Raw genomic sequence first — 22195 nt, forward strand, 5'->3', positions numbered from 1 at the left:
TGTTGGCTTCTTATTTTCTGGAAGGTCATTTATTTACATATTATCTTCAAATGTCATAATATCACACACCTATACACATATGTGTATATGTATATATACACACGTGTGTGTATATATATATATATATATATATATATATATATATATATATATATATATATATATATATACATGTGTGTGGGTGGGTGTGGGTGTGTGTATATATATATATATATATATATAAATATTTATATGTGTTTATAAATTTAAGAAATGTATGACAATGTAACCTTAGAGTTTAGTATTTAGAGTTTACAGTAAGGCCTGCTTCTATCTATATATGTTTCTGTATTCAGAAATAAACCAAATGGGACCACCTCTTCTAACTAAGCTTTTTAATGAACAGGTCAATTGCTGATTGAATTGATTGTAACTGCTTGAATAAATCTGTGCTTATTATGATGCAGAAGTCATAACAACGGCCATACATACCAAATCCTTTCCATGACCTACTGAAGATTTGCATCCAGCCAAACAGGGGGACATGTAAGTGATTCCATTATCCCCACAAACAGGATCCCATAGATTGGCATCACAATTACACTCTGAGTTGCAGAAAGAAAATGAGGTGTTCTGAGGATGTGTCCTTAGCTTATTCCTGCAGTCAAAATGTTGACATTTATCAGAGATAAGGAAAAAAAAAGTCTTCTAAGCTGACAAAGAAACAAAACTGGTAAAGCTATCACAAAGGCAACATTTTATTTTTCTTAATTTAGTATTTTATTTCCCCCAGTTACATGTAAAAACAATTTTTAACATTAATTCTTAAAACAATGAGTTCTAGATTATTTCCCTTCCTTCCTTCCATCACACCCCCCTTATTGAGAAAGCAAGCAATTAGATATAGGTTATACAAATGTAGTCATGCTAAACATTTCCATAAAAGTCATGCTATGAAAGAAAACATAGTCCTCTCCAAAAAAAATTCTAAGAAAAATAAAGTTTAAAAAAAAAAAAAAGTGCATGGGGGCAGCTAGGTGAGACAGTGGGTAAAACACCAACCCTGAAATCAAGAGGACCTGAGTTCAAATCTGGTCTCAGACACTTAACACTTCCTAGCTGTGTGACCCTGGGCAAGTCACTTAACCCCAGTTGCCCCCTCCCCCCAAAAATAGTATGTCACAATCTGTATTTATACAGATATATATAGTTTTTATACAGATACACACACACACACACACACGCGCACACACACACACACACACACACACACACACACACACACACACATAGTTTTTTTTCTCTTGGTATGAATAGCATTTTTCATTATAAGTCCTTCAGAGTTGTCTTGGATCATTGTATTATTGACACTAGCTAAGTCATTCACATTCACAGCTGATCTTACACTATTGCTTTTACTTAGTACAGAGTCTATTTCACTTTGCATCAGCTCATGGAAGTTTTTCCAGGTTTTTCTGAAGGCCTTCTACTCATCATTTCTTATAGCAAAATAGTATTCTGTCACAATCACATACCACAATTTGTTTAGTCATTCCTCAAATGATGGGCATTCCCTCAATTTTCAATTTTTTGCTCTCAGAAAAGACCTATTATAAATATTTTTGTACTTGTAAGTTATTTCCCACCCCCCCCCCTTTTAAAAAATCTCTTTTAGAATATAGACCTAGAGATTATGTGCTAGGTAAAATGATTTTATAGACCATTGGGTATAGTTCCAAAACTGCTCTGCAGAATGGTTGAATCAGTTCACAATTCTACCTACAGTGCATTAATGTCTCATTTTCCCCCTCATTTTCCCCACATGCCTTCCACCATTTGTGAATTTTCTTTTCTGTCATATCTAGCAAGTCTTATATGTATGAGGTAGTACCTCAGAATTGATTTAATTTGCATGTCTACAGTTAGTAGTGAGTTAGAGCATTTTTTTTCATAGGCTATAGATAGCTTCAGTTATTTCAACTAAAAATTGTTCAAATCTTTTGATCATTTACAAATTGGGGAATGACTATTTTTACAAATTTGACTCTGTTCTATTTTTGAGCAGGCCTTTATCAGAGAAACTTGCGTCAAATATTTCTCACATTAGTATTGCTAATTGTATTTTCCCCATTCTATGTTTTCTCTCCTTTCACTCTGTCCTTCATCAAAGTGTTTTGTTTCTGACTGACCCCTTACATATGCTATCACATTCCCATTTCTTTTTTCCCCTGAGGCAATTGGGGTTAAATGATTTGCCCAGGGTGACACAACTAGGAAGTGTTAAGTGTCTGAGGTCAAATTTGAACTCAGGTCTTCCTGACTTAAAGGCTGGTGCACTATCTACTATACCACTTAGCTACTCCCACACTCCCATTTCTTATCCTTTTCTGCTCCTATTTTCCTGAAGAGTAAGGTTTCTATACCAAATGAGTATGTATGTTATTCCGTCTTTGACCCAATTTTAATGAAACAAATGTTTACTCAATATCCCTTATCTTCCCCCTTCCCCTTCATGGTAAAAGCTTTTTCTTGCTTTTACCATATGAAAAGCATGTGAGATAATTTACTCCACTCTACTTTTACCTTTCTTTTTCTCTTAGTACATTCCTCTCTCATTCCTTATTATTTTTTAAGTATTATCCCTTTGTATTCAAGTCACACCCATGCCCTCTGTTTATGAATGCTCTTTCTAACTATCCTAATAATAAGAAAGTTCTTATAAGTATCATCTTCCCATGTAGGAAGGTCAACAGTTTAATCTCATTAAGTCCCACAAGATTTCTCTTTCTTATTTACTTTTTCATGTTTTTCTTGAATTTTGTATTAGAAAGTCAAATTTTCAATTCAACTCTGGCTTTTCATCTAGAATGCTTGAGAATTCTTTATTTCATTGAATGTTTATTCTCCACTTTCCTCCAAAGTATTATACTCAGTTTTTCCTGATAGGTGATTATTGGTTATAATCTTAGCTCCTTTGCCCTCTGGAATATCATATTCCAAGTCCTTTGATCCTTTAATGTAGAAGCTGCTGAATCTTGTATTATCCTGACTATGACTTTCCTATACTTGAATTGTTTCTTTCTGCCAACTTACAATATTTTCTCCTTGATCTGGGAGCTCTGGAATTTGACTAATGATCTTGGAATTAATTTTGGGATCTCTTTCAGAAAGCGATTAGTGGATCCTTCAATATCTATTTTATCATCTGGTTCTACAATACCTGGAAAGTTTTCTTTGACAATTTCTTGAAAAATGTTGTCTAAGCTCTTTTTTGGATCATTTCTTCCAAGTAGTCTAATAATTTTTAAATGATCTCTCCTGGATTTGCTTTCCTGATAAGTTTTTTTTTTTTTTCCAATGACATATTTTACATTGTCTTCTGTTTTTCATTCTTTTGATTTTGTTTTATTATTTCTTTTTTTTCTCATAAAGTCATTGTCTTCCATTTGTTAAATTCTAATTTTTAAGGAATTACATTCTTCATTGAGCTTTTAATAGCCCCTTTTCTATTTTCCCAATTCTATTTTTTAAACAGTTTTTTCTTCAGTGAAATTTTGTACCTTTCTTTTCATTTAGACAATTCTGTTTTTTAAGGCATTCTCCCCAGACTTCTTCTTTCTTTGCCATTTGGTCTAGTATGTTTTTTAAGATGTTATTTTCTTTAGTATTTTTTAGTATGTCTCCTTTATTAAGTTGTTGATTCATTTTTTATGATTTTTTGTTAACACTTATTTCTCTTTCCAATTTTTCTTTACCTTATTTGATTTTAAAGGGTTTTTTTGAACCCTTCCATAGCCTAAGAGCAATTCATATTTTTCTTAGAGGCTTTGGATGTAGGAGCTTTGACTTTCTTATTTTCTCCTAAGTGAGTGTTTTGATTCTTCTTATCATCATACTAACTTTCTATGGTCAGAAATTTTTTTTTTTTTTTTTTTTTTTTTTGTTATTTGCTCATTTTCCTAGTCTATTACTTGGCTTTTAATTCTATTAAAGTAGAACTCTGCTTTCATAATGAAGAGTGCACTGTCCCATACTTTAGGGATTTTATGCAGCTGTTTTCAGAAATACTTCCAGGGATCTGTAAGTTTTCATTTTTCTAAGATGGTGTGCTCTAAGAAGAGATGATTACTATTTTTCTGATCTGTGCTGTGGGTTCCATTCCATTCTGGCTATATCATCCTGAAGTAACTAATTTCCTTTTTTTAGACCTTAATTTCTTTATTTATCCAGCTCAAAAACTTTATGAAAATTATCATACAGATGAAATATATATATATATATACATACATACATTTATATTATGCATTTTCATCACATAATATTTTATATAGATTTGCTCAAGAGAGAGTTGAGTGAGTTCAAATTTTTCTGATGCAAGTGATCTGGATCAGCATGAGGTAATTCTTTTAGCATAATATTTGTTACACTACCATGCCCAATAATACATTCCAAAAAAGATAATGTTCCTTTTTCTTAGCAGCCTTGTTAAGATGCCACATGACTATTTCTGGGGTCAAACTATAGGGCCAATATCAGGGAACATTTATTGAATCTTTTAAAAGCATTAGTTTTCAGTGCAGACACGAAACCATAAGGACCATTTATACTAATGATATATAACCAGTGGCCTATGATGGGGTGTGTGTAAGAGGAATGCTTAAAATAATAGCAAAACAAGTAAGTACTGAGTTAGTAAGATTAGGAGATGAAATGGTGGATATTGTAATGCAAATTATTGCTTCATTTTTGTGCTGGTTATTATTCAGGTTTTAGGAAAAACAAACATACAAAATCTGTGCCTTCCATGGAAGTACTGCTCTGCTTTCATGATGCTGTTAAAATCACTATTCAGATTTCAGTTCTAATTATGCAATTTCCTTCACTGTCTCAATATGTAAAAAGGAACAGTTCATTGTAGAGAATTATTCTAGGGGGTGAAAATAATACTAAGCAGGTCAATTCTGGTCCTATACATGTTTATTGTGGGAAATCCTGGGCATCAAAAGAAATTAGTAATTAATGGTATAGGATTTGGACTCAAAAAGACCTGGGCTCAAACCGTTTCAAACACTTACTAGTTATATGAACTTCTGTAAATTATTTGAACTCTCTACTTCAGCTTTCTTTTCTGTAATTTACCTAATTCACGAAGTTATGATGAGAATCAAATGAAATCACACAGATATGTAATATCTGTATAATACATATACATCTATGCACAGATATTAATTCATACACATTTATATGCATATGTGTGTGAATATACATACATATCTACACACACAGATACTATACATTTATATGTATTTATATACACACAATATATGCATATACATTTGTGGTTGCTGTTGTTGAGTGGTTTCAGTTGTGTCCAATTCTTCATGACTCCATTTGGGGTTTTCTTGGCAAAGATACTGGAATAATTTGCTTTTTCCTTCTCCAGCTCATGATGAGAAACTTAGACTCATAGAGTTAAGTGATTTGCCTAGGATCATCTAGCTACTAAGTGGCTACTTGGATTTGAATTCACTAAGATGATTCTTCTTGGTTCCAGTTCTAGTGTCCTATCTATTGTGCCAGCTGTAAAGTGATTTGCAAACCATAAAATAGTAAATTTTATATATTTATTATTATTACCTCTTCTATTGAAAATGAATTAGAAAATGCTATTAGTTGGCAAAATTAGAAAATTTGGTTTAATATTACAAAGCTCTTTATAGCAGAAACTGTTAAGTTTCAAAATGGACTAATACTGTGGTCATAGCGTCTTTTAAAGATTAAAAAAAAATCTCAGTGATTCATATGAACACTTTTAATTCTTGAGAGTGAATTTATACCATAAATGCTTTTTCAAAGCCCCATCCATTTTTATAATTGAATGTTTAACAGAGGTGTCCTTTCAAAATTCCATATAATTTTAAATGTCTTAATCAAGTATAAAATCTGCCCCAGAATTCCTATTTTGTGGTAGAAAGCATTGATTATTTACATTTGGGACTTTAATTTTTTATGGTGTATGTTTTATTTTTAAAAATAATGATATTATTTACATAGGCTTTCTGCTAAACACTTTACAAATATTATCTCACTTGACCCTACCAACAACCTTAGAAGGTTGATGCTGTTAATATCATGAACTTTTAAATTTTTTAATATTTTATATTATATATATACAAAATATATATAAATATATTTTACATTTTTTATAATTAAGGAAACTGAGGAAAACAGGTTTAGTGACTTGACTAAGCTGACTCTAGGTCCAGTGCTATGTCTACTGTACCATTTAATTGTCCATTTATTATATCATTGCATAATTGATAAACTATGTCATAAAATTATAAAATATAATCTTAATTATATGTTATATGTAATGTATAATGATAGGCTATATTTTTATGTATCATATGTTAAATGAAATTATATTATACATGTTATATAAGATTCACTCTATATGATATGATATATATTATATAATATATGACATGAAAGCATTATATTTATACAGTAATATATGCTACAGAATTTTATAATTGAATAATTGTTATTACATAATTAAAATTTATCAATAATATTATTATATCACAATATGTTTATATTATTATACAAAATGATCAATAAAAGCTACATACCCATTGTAAGTTACTGTTAAGCCAGCTACTGATCTTCTTTCACAATTGAATGAAAAAAGTAGTACTTGAAAAGCAATAGCACAAATATAAGAAATAAGTAATAGTTTGGCATTTCCAAGGATTTTCAATTTCAGTTTTCTAGAAATAAATCCTCCCAAAAAAACTGAAAAGCTAATAACAGGCATGATTATTATTCCTGGAAAGAAGAGAAGAGGAAAAAAAATTAATTGCAGAGATGTAATCATAGTTCTCTGATACATATTGGGCTCTAGATAATAATGCTCTCTAGATAAAGGCTTTGGTCTATTCCACTAGCATTCTTTAATCAAGACCTAAACTACTTCAGTTCATACTTATTGAGCTCAGTCAATAAACATTTATTAAGCATTTCCTAGGTGCCAGGCACTGAGGTAGATCCTGGGAATGTAAACTTAAGGAGAAACAAAAGCAGACCTTGCCTCATGGAGCTTACATATTAATGTGGGATGACAATAGGCAAAACAAATTTGAAATAAATATATTTGAGGATGATGAAGGAGACACTAACACAAATTACTTAAATACATTCTATGATTTGAAGGTCCCTAATTGTTCTGTGCTATGTGGTCCAAAATATAATTAATAAATTGATCAATTTACAAATATTTATTAAGCATTTACTATGTCATCCTTATATTACCCATTGCTATGCCAAGAAAAAAAATGAAAACAGATTCAGTCCTCAAGAAGTTTGCATTCCAGTGAAGAAAGCAACATATACATATACAGATATTTATGCGATAGGTGAAAACTAGAAATAAAACCTTATAGAAGAAGATATCAACAGCTTAGAGATGGAGGAGGACAATATGTAACATTTGAGCTGGATAATCTATTTTGCTGGCCTATGTAATCTTCAGGCAAGTACAACAGAGAGATTGTGTGTGGGTAGAGTGTTTTTTGGTATTTATTTTTATTATTGGTTTAGTATATATAAATATCAAATTAATATTCCAAAATGAGGTTGGGAAATTTCTTTTCAGTGTATAATAAATGTAAAATGTAGTAAATGTGGTAAAATGATTGTATGAGACTTTTAGATAACATGACTTACAAAATGGTGGATTAGTCACTTTCTCTGATACCCACAATCCCTCAAAACTATACAATGCTGGAAGTAGCCACAGACAACAAATCAATAGAAGTAATAAACATATATGCTTCAAATGTTATTCAAATTCAAAAAGGAAACATTTTGAGCTTCAGAAATACAATTACAAAAAGTGACAGAAAACTCCAATATTATTCTATTACTTTTGGATAATATAACAAAAAGATAAATCAGAGGGAAAATATGGAACCAAAAATTTCTAGAGAAACTAAAGTTAAAAAACTTTTTGGTGTCCTTTAAATAAGATATCAAAAGAATATGTAATATTTCTCTGTACCAGATGAAATTTTTATAGAAATGATTATGTATTAGGGTCCAAGGATATTATAAACAATTGCAAAAAAAGATTGAAACAGTAAACACATCTTTTATATAGCACAATGCAATAAAAATGGAAATTAGTTCCAAGTTACATTAATAATTATCATGATAAAATAAGGAACTAAAATTTATGGTAGGTAGCTAAATAATTCTTTATAGGAAAACCATCTTTTTAGATCATACATTAGCAAAATCAAAAAAAGAGATTAATTAACTGAATACGCATTAAAATTAGAAAATAAAAAATAAACCTAAAATCAGCATAAGAGATAAGATTAAAAATTAGAGGGGAAATACATCAATTGAAAACAAAAACAAAAACAAAATCCATTAATGTGAAAAATAAAGCTAAAAGCTGATTCTTTGAAAAGATCAATAAAATTGGTAAGCACTTGGCTAATGTAATTACAAACAGCAGAAAAGCAAAAAAAAATAAATACAATAGCAAATGATCAGAGTGAAGTCACAGCAAAATCAGATGAAGGAAAAAGAATAAAGCATATTCTGCAGAGTTTTACATTGACAAAACTGAAGACACAAAAGAAATTCAAAATTATAAAATGTCCAAACTACCTGAAGACCAAATAGAGATCTTAAATAATCCATACTCAAAAAGAGAAAATGAAAAGAACTACCAAAATAAAACAAAAATTTCCTGGACCTGAAAGATTCACAGAAGAATTATATTAAAATTTTAAACAACAGTTAATACTTATATTTCATAAATTCTCAAAAATTGAGAAAAAAACCCCATTGGAATTCTTTTTTGAAATAAATATGATCCTAAAACCTAAGCTGGGCAAAAAGAAAACAAAGAAAGGAAATATCATTTTAATCACTGAAAATTTTTTTTGAAATAATTAACATCTTTGTCTTACTTAAATTTAATATAAAACAATTTTTTGCTTTTGAAACTTCAAATTTCAGATTTTCTCCCTTCCTCTCCACCCCATTAAAAAAATACATGTGAAGTTATGTAAAACATTTCCATAAAAATCATGTTGTGAAAGAAAGCATACATGACTCTCCCTCAACCTTTCCAAAAAACTCTCAAAAATATGTTTCAATCTATATTCAAATATAATCAGTCCTTTCTCTGGAAATGGACAGAATTTTTCATCATAAATTCTTCAGAGCAGTCATAGATCATTGTATTGCTGACAATAGCCTTGTCATTTACAGCTGATCATCCAATAATATTAATATTACTTTGTACACAATACATTTCAGTTTGCTTAAGTTCATAGAAGATTTTAAGGTTTTTCTGAGAGCATCTTGCACATTATTTCATAATACTCCATCTAATTACATACCATAAATTATTTAGCCTTTCCCCAATTGATGGGCATCCTCTCAATTTCAAATTATTTGCTCTGAGAAGAGAGCGGCTATAAATATTTTTGTACATATAGGGCCCTTTCATTTTTAAAAAATATCTTTTGAGAGCCATGTCTAGGAGTGGTATTGTCAAGTCAAAGGATATACATGATTTTATGGTCCTATGGGCACAGTTCATTTCTTTTGATCATTTATCAGTTGAGGAATGGCTTTTTTATCTTATTTTAAAAATTTGACCCAGTTTCCTATACATTTGAGAAATAAGGCCTTCAATAGAGAAATTTACTTCACAATTCTTTTCCTAATTGTTATTGCTAACCATATTTCCCCCTATTTATTCTCTTCTTTTTCCTTTCATCCTGGCTCTCAGAAGTATTTTGCTGAGCACTTCCTCCCTAAATATGCTTTCACTTCTATTACCCTTCCCTCTTTCCATGTCCCTTTCCCCTCCAATTTTCCTACAGAGTAAGATAGATTTTTTTTTCCCTTTCCTTTCCTTTTTCTTTCTTTCTTCATTTTTTTTTCCTGAGGCAGTTGGGTTTAAGTGATTTGTCTAGGGTCATACAGCTAGTAAATATTAAGCATCTGAAGCCAGTTTTGAACTCACGTTCTCCTGACTTCAGGGTTGATGCTCTATCAATACACTGTGCCATCTTGCTGCCACAAGGTAGATTTCTATACCTATATTGAGTATGTATATTATGTTCTCTTTGAGCCTATTCTGATGAGAGTAAGGTTCACTCACTCTCCATCTCTTCCCCTTTTCTCTTCCAGTGTAAAAAACAGATAGCTCTCTCTTTCCTATTCTTCAGTACATTCTTTCTCACCCCTTAGTTTTTTTTTTTTTAACAATAGTATTCCTTCCTATTCAAGTCACACAATTTGCCTTCTGTATATGTATGTATATATACATATATATATATGTATGTACATATACATATATATATGTATATATACACACACACATATATATATATATATATATATGTTCCTTCTAACTGTCATAATAATGAAAAAACTCTAATAAGTTATAAATATAATCTTCCATGTTGGAAAATAAACAGATAAACCTTATTAAGTTCTTTGTGAAATCCATTTCCTGATTACTTCCTTATGCTTCTTCTGAGTCTTGTATTTTAAAATCAAATTTTCTTTTTTTAGCTCTGGTATTGTCATCACAAAAGTTTTAAAGTCCTCTATTTTGATGAATATACACACCTTTTTCCCTGAAGGATTATACTTAGTTGTGCTGGGTAGATGATTTTTAGTTGTAATCCTAGCTCTATTGCTCTCCAGAATATCATATTCCAAGTTCTCCCAATCTTGGAACATAAAAGCTTCCAAATTTTGTGTTATCCTTACTGTGGCTCCTCAATACTTGAATTGTGGTTTTTTTTTTTTTTTTTTTCCTGGATACTTGCAGTATTTTCTACTTAATCTGGGAGTTCTGGACTTTTGCTATACTATTCCTGGGAGTTTTCATCTTGGGATCTCTTGCAGGAGGTGACTGGTTTCTTTCAATTTTTATTTTACTTTCTGATTCTAGAATACCAAGACAAGTTTTCTTGAAAGATGATGTCTTAGTTCTTTTTTTTTAATCTATTTTTTATGGTTTTCAGTTAGACCAAAAAATTTAAATCACGTCTCTTGAATTTATTGTCCACATTAGTTGTTTTTCCTATAAAATATTCACATTGTTTTCAATTGGGGAATTACTTGTATTCTTTATCAATGGTCAAAGGCTATTTACAGATAATTTTCAGATGAAGAAATTAAAACTATCTAAAACCATATGAAAAAAATGATCCAAATCACTATTTATTAGAGAAATGCAAATCAAAATAACTCTGTAGTACCACCTTACACTTATCAGATTGGCTAAGATGATAAGAAAAGGAATGCAGGAAAAGTGGGACACTAATTTTGGTTAGTGGAGTTGTGAACTGATCCAGCCATTTTGGAAAGCAATATGGAACTATGCCTAAAAGGTTGTAAACTTTCATTACATTAAATTTTTAAAAATGCACACACAAAGCTTATGCAAACAAAATTTTAAAAAGCACAAAACTGGAAAAAAATTTTCAGTCAGTATTTCTGATAAAAGTCTCATATTTTATACCAATCACATTGGCTGATATTACAGAAAAGGAAAATGACAAATGTTGGAATAGATGTGGAAAAATGTACTTTTAGTGGAGTTGTGAATTGATCCAACCATTCTGGAGAGCAATTCGAAACTATGCCCAAAGGGCTATATAACTGTGCATATCCTTTGACCCAGAAATATCACAAGACATTCAAAAATAAAAAAGGAAAAGGACTTATAATACAAAAACATTTACAGCGTCTCTTTTTGTGGTGGCAAAAAAATTGGAAATTGAAGAGATATCCATTAATTGGGGAATGACTGAACATGTTATAGTATATGATTTTGATGGAATACTATTGTGCTATGAGAAATGACAACTAAAATGCTTTCATAAAAACCTGGAAAAACTTACATGAACCAAAGCAAAATACAATGAGGAGAACCAGGAGAATGTTGTATACAATCACTGTAACATTGTACTATGATCAGTTGTAAAGTACTTGTTATTCCCAACAATACAATTATTCTAGATAATTCTGAGACACTTATAATGAAAAATGCTATCAACCCCAGATAAAGAACTTGAATCTTAATGCAAATTGAAGCATACTTTTAAAAATTTCTTTATTCATTTTTGTCTGCATTTTTGGCAACATGGTTAATATCGAAAGTTTTGCATGATTTTTCATTTGTAATCTATATTAAATTGTTACCTTTTCAAGAATGGGATAGGGGGGAGAGAGAGAGAGAGAGAGAGAGAGAGAGAGAGAGAGAGAGAGAGAGAGAGACAGAGAGAAAGAGACAGAAAGAGAGACAGAGAGAGAGAGAAGGAGAGAGACACACACGCACAGTGTGACAGATTTTTAGAACTCAAAATTTTAAAAAGCAAATGTAAAATTTTTTATTCACATAAAATTTAGAAAAAATATCAAGAAAGAACACTAAAATAAAAGACCAGCAATAATTGAATAAATTTAGAGGGGGATAGGAGGATATTATAGGCATAGGGAAAATACTAGAATAAAGATATAGATGTAGAACAGTGCAAGAATTTTTAATTTAGGAGGAATAATAATGAGTAATATAAATAAACTTAAGAGAAAGGATGGTACCAGATTTAGGAGGACCTTATATACAGAGAAAAGAATTTAAATTTTACTCAATTTGCAATGGTATCACTGTACATGATATAGCAAAGTCAAAAAATAAGACTTACCAATGAAAAAATTCAATTTAGAAATTGACTGGCCAAAGTGCTGTTCTAAAAACTTTGTCATAAAAGTAATGTAGCCAATAAAACTACTAAAGGAAAACAATGAATGAATCAAGTAGATAATGTACATCCAGTTACTAAGAATGCATTTCAAAGAGTGGAAGAAGCCTAGAAGAAAAAATAAGACTTTGTTGGAAAAGGATTATTCACACATTCAGGAAATAGCCATTTTTTCCTTTTATGGGAGATTTCAGGGTAAACAGGGATTAAACAATGAATCCAAGAATCATATAATGTTAGATTTAGAAAATATACCAAAGCTATTACATTTTACCAATTACAAAATTGAGGCTTTGAGAGATGATAGTTTGCCTAGGCTCATAATATTAGCTAATGGTATGATGGTTTTAAAATATAGTTCTTCTGATTTGCTCCAGAGAAAACACTTTCATTCTTTTTTCTGCTACAAGATGTTATATCATTAGATAGTTCTGTCATTCCTTGAGAGTATTTTTCAGGATAGTGACAATGCATTGAACCTTATATAACTTTTATCTTAAATATTTCAAAGCATCTATAATCATGTCAATCTTGATACTGTGGCTATAGATAAAGTGCATACTGTAGGGATTGGAGGAGGTTTTTGATTCTGTGAGTTTCTGGGCCTATCCTTTTATAGTTCCTCAAGCCAATATACAGGTGGATTTCCTTTGGGCCATTTTTTATTTTATGGGTCTTAGGGCAGCATGTTGCTTTTCATATATTACTTCTTATGCCCACCATATAATCAATTTCCCTTATTTTGGAGCTATACATTTTCTTGGTAATATATCTTCATTCACTTTTTGATGATTGAAAATACACTGTGGCACAATTATACCCATTGTAGAATGATTTATTGCCATATGATCAATATACTCATGCTAATAAACAGTCAGATATTTTTAGTTATTTTTTGCAGACAAATTTGCCCAGTGGGGTGTGTGTGTGTGTGTGTGTGTGTGTGTGTGTGTGTGTGTGTGTGTGTGTGTGTATGTAGGAGCAGGCAGGAATAGGGAGACCCATTACACCATTATAAATGGAGCAAGTCCAAAGAGTATGGGAACTAATTTTTTTTTTTTTTAATAAAAAACTGTTAGTATTCAGGGAACTTAAAGGGAAAAAGAATGATGATGTAACTAAGTAAACTCTGTCTGAATGTGTCTAATTCTACATTGGAATATGGACAGAAAAATTAGAGGTTAAATAAAAAAAGTGTAATTAGAAATATATCCTGTCAGATCAGAATACCTGAATTTGAATCCAAATGAATATGTTACCTTGGGCAATTTCTCTATTCCTTGGATCCCTAATTTTTAACATATAAAATCATGGGGCAAGACTAGATGACTTTTCCAAACTATATCCTATGATCTAGTAAATAGCTAATATTCTTTGCATATATTAAACAAAATATATCTCTTAGCTTTCAGAAATTTGCATAAGTATATATTGCTATACTTACTAGAGAATACATGACAAAGTTCTTGTTACCATCTAAAGCAAATTGCAGACTATGAGATTTTTGAAATTTCTTTAATTTACTTTAGCATAAGAATTTGCAGGTGCTAGTTCTGACTTTGCAATAAATTCTGTAGACCTTTGTAGAAACCATTTAATTTGGGCCTTACTTTTCCCTTTTGTTAAATAAGAAAGTTGTAACTTATTTTCAGTTCTAAGACTCCATTCTCTCCCTCTCCTTCTTCTTCTCCCTCCCTCTCTTTTCCCCCTCCCTCCCTTCCTCCATTCCTCTCTCCATATCTGTCTCTCACTTTCTTGATTACACATTTAATGTCAGAGATTAAAAAAACAAACACAAAACTAACCTACCATTCAGTGAAAATTTGAATCTTTCCCTTGTTGTTACCCTCATATAGACTCTAATTTGCTTTCCTTAATTTGTATAGACAAACAAAAGTTAGTTCAAAATGTGGAATATTTACCTGCCAAATTTTTATACTCCTTTTTTTGTTTTGGATTTTTAAAATTTGTCCTCTGACTTCTATTTTCATTGGTATTAGATATATCCAAAGATGCAGAAATTTTCCTTTCCTTTATTGGTTTCTTCAGACTCTTGGGTATGAAAAAAAATGGTATCCCTGCAGCAATACTAAGGATTCCCATTATGAGAAAGCCAAGCCACCATGCACCAACCCAACGGGAATCAGTTGGCTTTATTGTTATAGTATCTGTGACAAAAATAATTTCAAAAACTTCACAATGCAAACATTTGTCATTTTAAGAATTGCTATCACTTTCTTTTATTGAAATTCAAATTGCCCCATTTATCTTTATCAAATGAAAAAACTCATGCAAACAAAAAAACTCATGTGAAAAATAGATTAATGAAGAATACAAAAGCAACTAAATCAATGAGAAAATATTGATAGTAGGAACACTTCAATTTATCAAAACCATATGGAAACAGAACAAATAATTAAATTTAATTCAATAAGACAATGCAACAAACATATATGGAATACCTGCTATGTGTAAAGGATTCTGCTACAATAATTATTTGACAAAGGTGAAATAAGGCTCAGACATTATCTTCAATTGTTGAGTTTAAGGCTGTGTGAGGCTAAACATTTAATCCATATGTGGTGTTGGATTTGTATAAATCCAAAATAATTGATAAAATTATACAGTCTCCAAAAAGGAATATACCTCTAAAATATAATATCTCTAGTTTACTTAATTAAATATTAACCTATTTATATACTTCATCAGAAATGTAGTGTGACATAGTATATTTAGTATATTTGAGGATTAGAAGACAAGTAAGTTATTAAGAATTAAGGTTTGATTAAGAATTGATTAATTCAGGCAACTAAGATTTAAGCTATATTTTCATTGATGCAATTTTCTGGTGCCCTATGCTTAAATGTGGCTTCCTGTAATGGTATAAAAAGCCCACCTATGTGGAATCCACACCCTTGAGACTTTGCAAATGTCCAGAGGCTCACAGGTCTGTTCCTCCTAATTAGATACATTTCTTCAAGTAGATATGGAGGACCCATGTTTACCCAGACTATGTATTATAGTATCTTTTTTGAATAGCCTTTCTATTCTGTGGCTATGCAAATATACTTTTGTTAAGTGTTGACAAAACACTTATCCTTATGAAGCTTAATGAACACATGACTAAAATGAGCCAGGCTCAGTTGACTATATCACTTTTTTCCTTTCAAATATTTAGCTAGGTGGTGTATTGAATAGCACCATGGATAGAATGCTCATTTTACTGATCAAATCTGGCCTCTGACACTTAATACTTGTGTGATTTTGGACAAGTCACTTAAGCCTCTTTGCTTTAATTTTTCATCTGTAAAGTTAGTTAGAGAAGGAAATGCCAAATCATTCCATTATCTTTACCAAGAAAACCCCAAATGCAGTTATGAAGTGTTGGACATGAGTGAAATGTCTATTTCAAATAAATTCATTTTTAATATAAATAATGTTTTATTTATCTAAAATTAAATTACTTATAAAGATATATTTTTTTCTCCTAAAATGTTGAAATAATTATAAGAATTTTCATTATGAGAGAGAACCCTAGAGACCATCTAGTTTAATTCCTTAGATCTTAGGGGAAACTGAAGCTCATAATGGTAGACTGGGAATTTTTTTCAAAACTCATATTTTTGTTTGTTTTTTCCTGGGGTAGAAAGTGAAGCAAAAAATTCCTGATTATATCAATAGATTATTTTATGATCTCATTATATGTTTGATCTGTTCTTAAGGAAGAATCAGGTTCTTACTATGAGGGAAGGACACTAATTGGCTCTGGAAATACAACTTAATTCTACACTATATCAATTTGAAGACTGGTTCATACCATATTAGATAGACAGATTTAGTTTTGTTCGACTTAATATTGTGGCACATGCCATCTCTGGTGGATTCTACTATGCTGGAAGGTCTTCTAGTAAGACTTTTTTGAAGAACTTTCCCCCTGCTTTCTAAGGACCAGATTCACAAAAAAAAAAAAAAAAAAGTCATGAGCTAATCATTTTTATTGCAACTTCATTATAATGTCCACAAAGTCAATATTTTAATTCACCTTTGTATTTTTCCCATTATCTTGTGTTATGTACATAGTTGCCTAAGAATATTTTTTGAATTTATTGAAATGAATTGAATGAGTTGAAGGTGATTGGGATCCTTGATCAACTTAATCATCAAGAACAATTAAACAAAACACAGCTAAAACAACTTGATCAATAGTCGATTTTTTGTTTTTTTTTTTGTTTTTTGTTTGTTTTGATTTTGGAGGAAAGGTGTGTTTGTTTGTAGAGCAACAACAACAACAACAACAACAAAAAAAAAACAAACCCAAAAGCTAGATTGCTTTTGGAATAGCAAATGATTTTTTTTTGGATGTGGTAAAGTTTTGAATTTCAGTATCCTGAAGTCAACAGATGGGAATGTTCAACAAGCTCATTTTTGTCTAAAATTTTATAATTAACTTTAAAAAATATTTCTTTTGTTTCAAGTATTTTTTACAGTGTTTTAGGGAAGTCAGTATTAAAAACAATCTTTCTGAGGCTCTTATGCAGAGATACCCTGTGGAACCTGTCTATGAGGTTACAGTTTAGACTGTGACCTTTGGGAGGGAAATTCTATTCCAAGGATTCTGGCTTTTAATTCTAAACTTGAGGACTTGATCAGGAGTGATCACTACACAGTCTAAGTAGAATTGTGTTAGAGACAATTATAAATGAAGTGATTAAATAAAGAGCTTCAGAGGGAACAGATATACAAATAATTCTAACATGTAATACTTTGGATATGTCTCCTATTTTTCCCTGGCCTTTGGAGGCTACTCTTCACAGTACCTCTAAAAGTAAGAAATATATCTATAAGATGAAGCTATTAATTAACTAGAGAGCACACAGAAAGTGCATTGGGTGATAAAAATTATCAAAACAATTTTAGTCCCCAATGTAGATACATATTTCAGTTTGAATTAGATGAAATTGCTCAAATTAGTTCCAAATGAAGTAAAATATTTGGGGCATCTTGTCGACCTCCAAATTAATAACTTCACATTGATTTTTCCTTTCATATAGCATTTTTCCAAAATAAGGATTTATTCCAACAAATTCTTGGTGGGTTCAGGATAGCAAAAACTGTCCAAATTAGTTAATGGATCATATATAAAAAGCACTCAAATAATTACATGAATGTATTCATTTTAATTGGCATTGTTAGAATTATATACATAGCACAAAACTTATTTTTGATATTAATTGCTATGTTTTAACAATTTGTAAAAAAGGAAAAACATATTATCCTATTTATATCTTATATCACAATATTATTATATGAGACAAGAAAATAAATTCCTCAGAAGGATGATGATCAATGAACAATATTCTATAAATTGATTTTGCACTTACTTAAGTCCACGTATCCAATATCCACATACAGTTTTGCACATAATGATCCCAGGAGAAAACCAAATAGTGGACCAAACATTGACAATGAATGCAAAATGCCTGAAAAAATTTACAGAAATAGTTGTCATTATTAAAAACTCACCCCAGTTTGATTTTTTGTTTAGTATGCTATTGTTTACAAATGAAACACTATATGATCATCCACTAAAGAAATAAGTATCTTTAAAACAATTCCTTTCTTGGGCAGGACAAAAAGTCCTATTTTTATTAAAAAAAAAAATCAAAAACAAACAAACAAACAAACCAGGATGGCAGAAATGAAGTATAGACCAATATGTCACATCATATACCAAAATAAGGTCAAAGTTGGGACATGATTTAAATATAAAGGGTGATATAATATGGAATTAGGAGATCATGGAATAGTTTGTCTGTCATATCTAGGGATAAGATAAAAATTTAGGACCAAAGAAGATATAGAGAGCATTATAAGTATAAAATGAAAAGAAGTTGTTTACATGAACAAAGCCAATGCAGGCTAAATTAGAAGGAAAAGAAAACTGGGGAAATTTTTTACAGTAAAAATGTTTGATAAAGGTTTCAATTCTCAAATAAACAGAGAACTGAATTATATTTATAAGAATACAAGTCATTCCTCAATTGATAAAGGGAAAAGATATGAACAGGAGTTTTCAGACAAAGAAATCAGAACTAGTTATAGTCATATGAAAATTTCCCTAAATCACTATTGTTTAGGGAAATGCATATTAAAACAAATTTCAGAATGGTTGGTATGATAGAAAAGAAAGATAAGTTTTTGAGCATTGTAAGAAAACTGGAACACTAATGCACTGTTGGTGAAGTTGTAAACTGATCCAACCTTTCTGTAGAGCAATTTAGAACTATACCTAAAGGATTTTAAAGTGTGAGATGCCACTAAGTCTGTATTCTTAAGAGATAAAAAAAAGGAAAATAACCTATATTTGTTCAAAAATATTTATAGCAGATATTTTTCTAGTGGTTAAGATTTAAAAATTTGGGGAATTCCCATAAATTGGGGAATGATCAAATATATTATTGTAATGGATATTATTGTGCTATAAGAAATGATGAGCAGGACAATTTCAGAAAAAAAAAAATTGGAAAGACCTGAACTGATACAGATTGAGGTAAGCAAAATTAGAATACTATTGTACACAAACAAAAATATCGTATGATGAATTAGATATTGACTTAGATATTCTCAGCAATATAATGATCTAAGACTCATGGAAGTGATAATGGAAAATAATCTCCATCTCCAGAAATGGAACTGATAATGTTCTTGTTCTCTCTCTCTCTCTCTCTCTCTCTCTCTCTCTCTCTCTCTCTCTCTCTCTCTCTCTCTCTTTCTTTCGCTCTCTCTCTTTTTCTCTGTCTGTCTGTCTCTCTCTTCTTCCTTAACATTTATGGAAGGGGTGAGGAGAGGAGAGGGAAGGAGGAATATAATTTAGAACTTAAAACTTAAAAAAAAGTATGTTAAAATTGTTTTTACATGTGATTGGTAAAAATAAAACATTATTAAAATTCCTTATTATGAGGGTAATTATGGTAGAAAATATTTAAAATGATAATTACTTTTAAACATTCTAATTCCATGATGATAACTTCTCCCAACCCTTTATAGCATTATTTAGTCTCTGAACAGTGATATGAATTCTGGAGATGAAAAATGCAAGGGAAGGTAAATTAAAATTCCATTGGATCTTGAGGATACTATTTTCATCTTATGGTCTGGGACTTCAATGGTCTTTAGGAAGTACTTAGGTTAGGCACAAGTGTACAACAGTAATTATGAGAGACAATTAGTTCTCAATGGGCAGAGTCACCTACTAACAAGTTGCCTAAAGATTTGTTTTAATAAGGATCAAGTTAAGAATGAGATCCTGCATCTCTGTCATCAAAATTCTAGGAGGTGCTTGTAGTTGATTGTCAGAAGTTAGTGTGAGAAGGTTGAAACTTAGTGTCTTAATATGAGAAGTCTTTTTCATTCAATGAGCTAGGGTCAAGTTTGCATTTTCTTTAGGGCTATATCTAGAGTATAGAAATAAGGGATAAGAAGTTTACTTTAAGTTCCTTATAGGCCAGAGGCCCAGGACAAAAATATTTATTTAGGAAGATCAAAGTGAGGGAGATTAAAAATATATTCTCGTTTAGTTTTGGGACTTTCATAGCCATATCTACAGTTGGAGAAAGGCTATGAGCCTAATGAAATCTCCATCAAATATAGCTTAGGACTGTATCAAATGTCCAGCCCATATGTTGATCCCAGATAAAATAAAGAAGATGGGTCAGGGAAGAAGGTGAAGTAGAATTTATAAAGAATATTCTTTTTAATAGTTATGCATATGGGAAAAAAATTGATAGTTGCATAATTGTATATTGATAGTTGTATAATTTTGCTTTTCAATATTTTAACTACCTAAATGGTTCTTCATCTTGTTTGATAGTAAAATCATTTGAATATTCCTCTTCTTTTATTAAAAAAAAAAAGGATTAACAAGCCATCCTCCAATTGATAAATGGTCAAAGGATATGAACAGACAATTCTCAAATGAAGAAATTGAAACTATTTCTAGATATATGAAAAGATGCTCCAAGTCATTATTAATCAGAGAAATGCAAATTAAGACAACTCTGAGACATCACTACACACCTGTCAGATTGGCTAAGATGACAGGAAAAGATAATGCACAATGTTGGAGGGGATGTGGGAAAACAGGGACACTGATGCATTGTTGGTGGAATTGTGACTATATCCAGCCATTCGGGAGAGCAACTGGGAACTATGCTCAAAAAGTTATCAAACTCTGCATACCCTTTGATCCATCAGTGTTACTACTGGGCTTATATCTCAAAAGAAGGGAAATGGACCTGTAAGTGCAAGAATGTTTGTGGCAGCCCTTGTTATAGTGACCAGAAATTGGAAAACTACTTGGATGCCCATCAATTGGAGAATAGATGAATAAATTGTGGTGTATGAATATTATGGAATATTATTGTTCTGTAAGAAATGACCAACAGGATGATTTCAGAAAGGCCTGAAGAGACTTATGTGAACTGATGCTGAGCGAAATGAGCAGGACCAGGATATACTTCAACAACAATACTCTATGATGATCAATTCTGATGGATGTGACCATTTCAACAATGAGATGAACCAAATCAATTCCAATAGAGCAGTAATGAATTTAACCAGCTACATCCAGTGAAAGAACTCTGGGAGATGACTATGAACTACTACATAGAATTCCCAATCCCTTTATTTTTGTCCACCTCCATTTTTTATTTCCTTCGCAGGCTAATCGTACACTATTTCAAAATTTGATTCTTTTTGTACAGCAAAACAACTGTTTGGACATATATATAGTACTTAATTTATACTTTAACATATTTAACATGTATTGGTCATCTGGGAGGGGGGAAAGGGGTAAAATTAAAACAAAAGGTTTGGCAATTGTCAATGCTGTAAAATTACCCATGCATATATCTGGTAAACAAAAACTATATATATATAAAAAGGATTCATGTGCTATTTTTAAGAGACCAGGTTTTAGGGACTAAAGTAAGATGAAAGCTGTCTTTTTTAAAGCTGAATTGAAGTGAGCTAATCACAATAGAAATTTCCAATGAATCTTTGATAATTTGTCCCTATAAGACAGGAATAAAGTAAAAGAATATAATGTGGCTAAGGATTACAAATGTACATTACCTATGTAAAAAGTAGAATGTCCTTCTTCAGTGAAATTATCAATGTAGGTGATTCCCAGGGGTGTAATTGGACTTTCACCAATCCCCCGTAACATGTTTCCCAAAAGCACATATATCCACATGGGTAAACCAGATTCATTTTTACAGCCTTTAAAATAAGAAGTTTGGTTTGTTAGCATAATATATTTAAACACCTATGTTATTGTTCTGTTTAATTTTATTGGTTCAGTTAGGTGTCAGATGTCTTTTCATAGTCAACTAAATAATTTACCTTGGGATAAA

At 30.9% G+C, this 22195-nt stretch overlaps 1 protein-coding gene across 3 annotated transcripts in view; it reads right to left on the bottom strand.

Annotated features, from left to right (window-relative positions):
* LOC141543514 (solute carrier organic anion transporter family member 1B3-like) overlaps positions 1–22195 on the bottom strand; it is a 69187-nt gene that overhangs the window by 20396 nt on the left and 26596 nt on the right. For all 3 annotated transcript variants that reach the window (XM_074268877.1, XM_074268878.1, XM_074268879.1), the window contains 6 exons: positions 21915–22061; positions 18164–18262; positions 14705–14950; positions 12726–12890; positions 6612–6807; positions 472–637 (listed from right to left, as the gene is read on the bottom strand). In XM_074268877.1, the coding sequence (XP_074124978.1) occupies positions 472–637; positions 6612–6807; positions 12726–12890; positions 14705–14950; positions 18164–18262; positions 21915–22061 (1019 nt within the window). The remainder of the gene's footprint in view (positions 1–471; positions 638–6611; positions 6808–12725; positions 12891–14704; positions 14951–18163; positions 18263–21914; positions 22062–22195) is intronic.

Source organism: Sminthopsis crassicaudata, chromosome 5 (assembly GCF_048593235.1).
Source record: "Sminthopsis crassicaudata isolate SCR6 chromosome 5, ASM4859323v1, whole genome shotgun sequence".
Taxonomy (NCBI): Eukaryota; Metazoa; Chordata; class Mammalia; order Dasyuromorphia; family Dasyuridae; genus Sminthopsis; species Sminthopsis crassicaudata.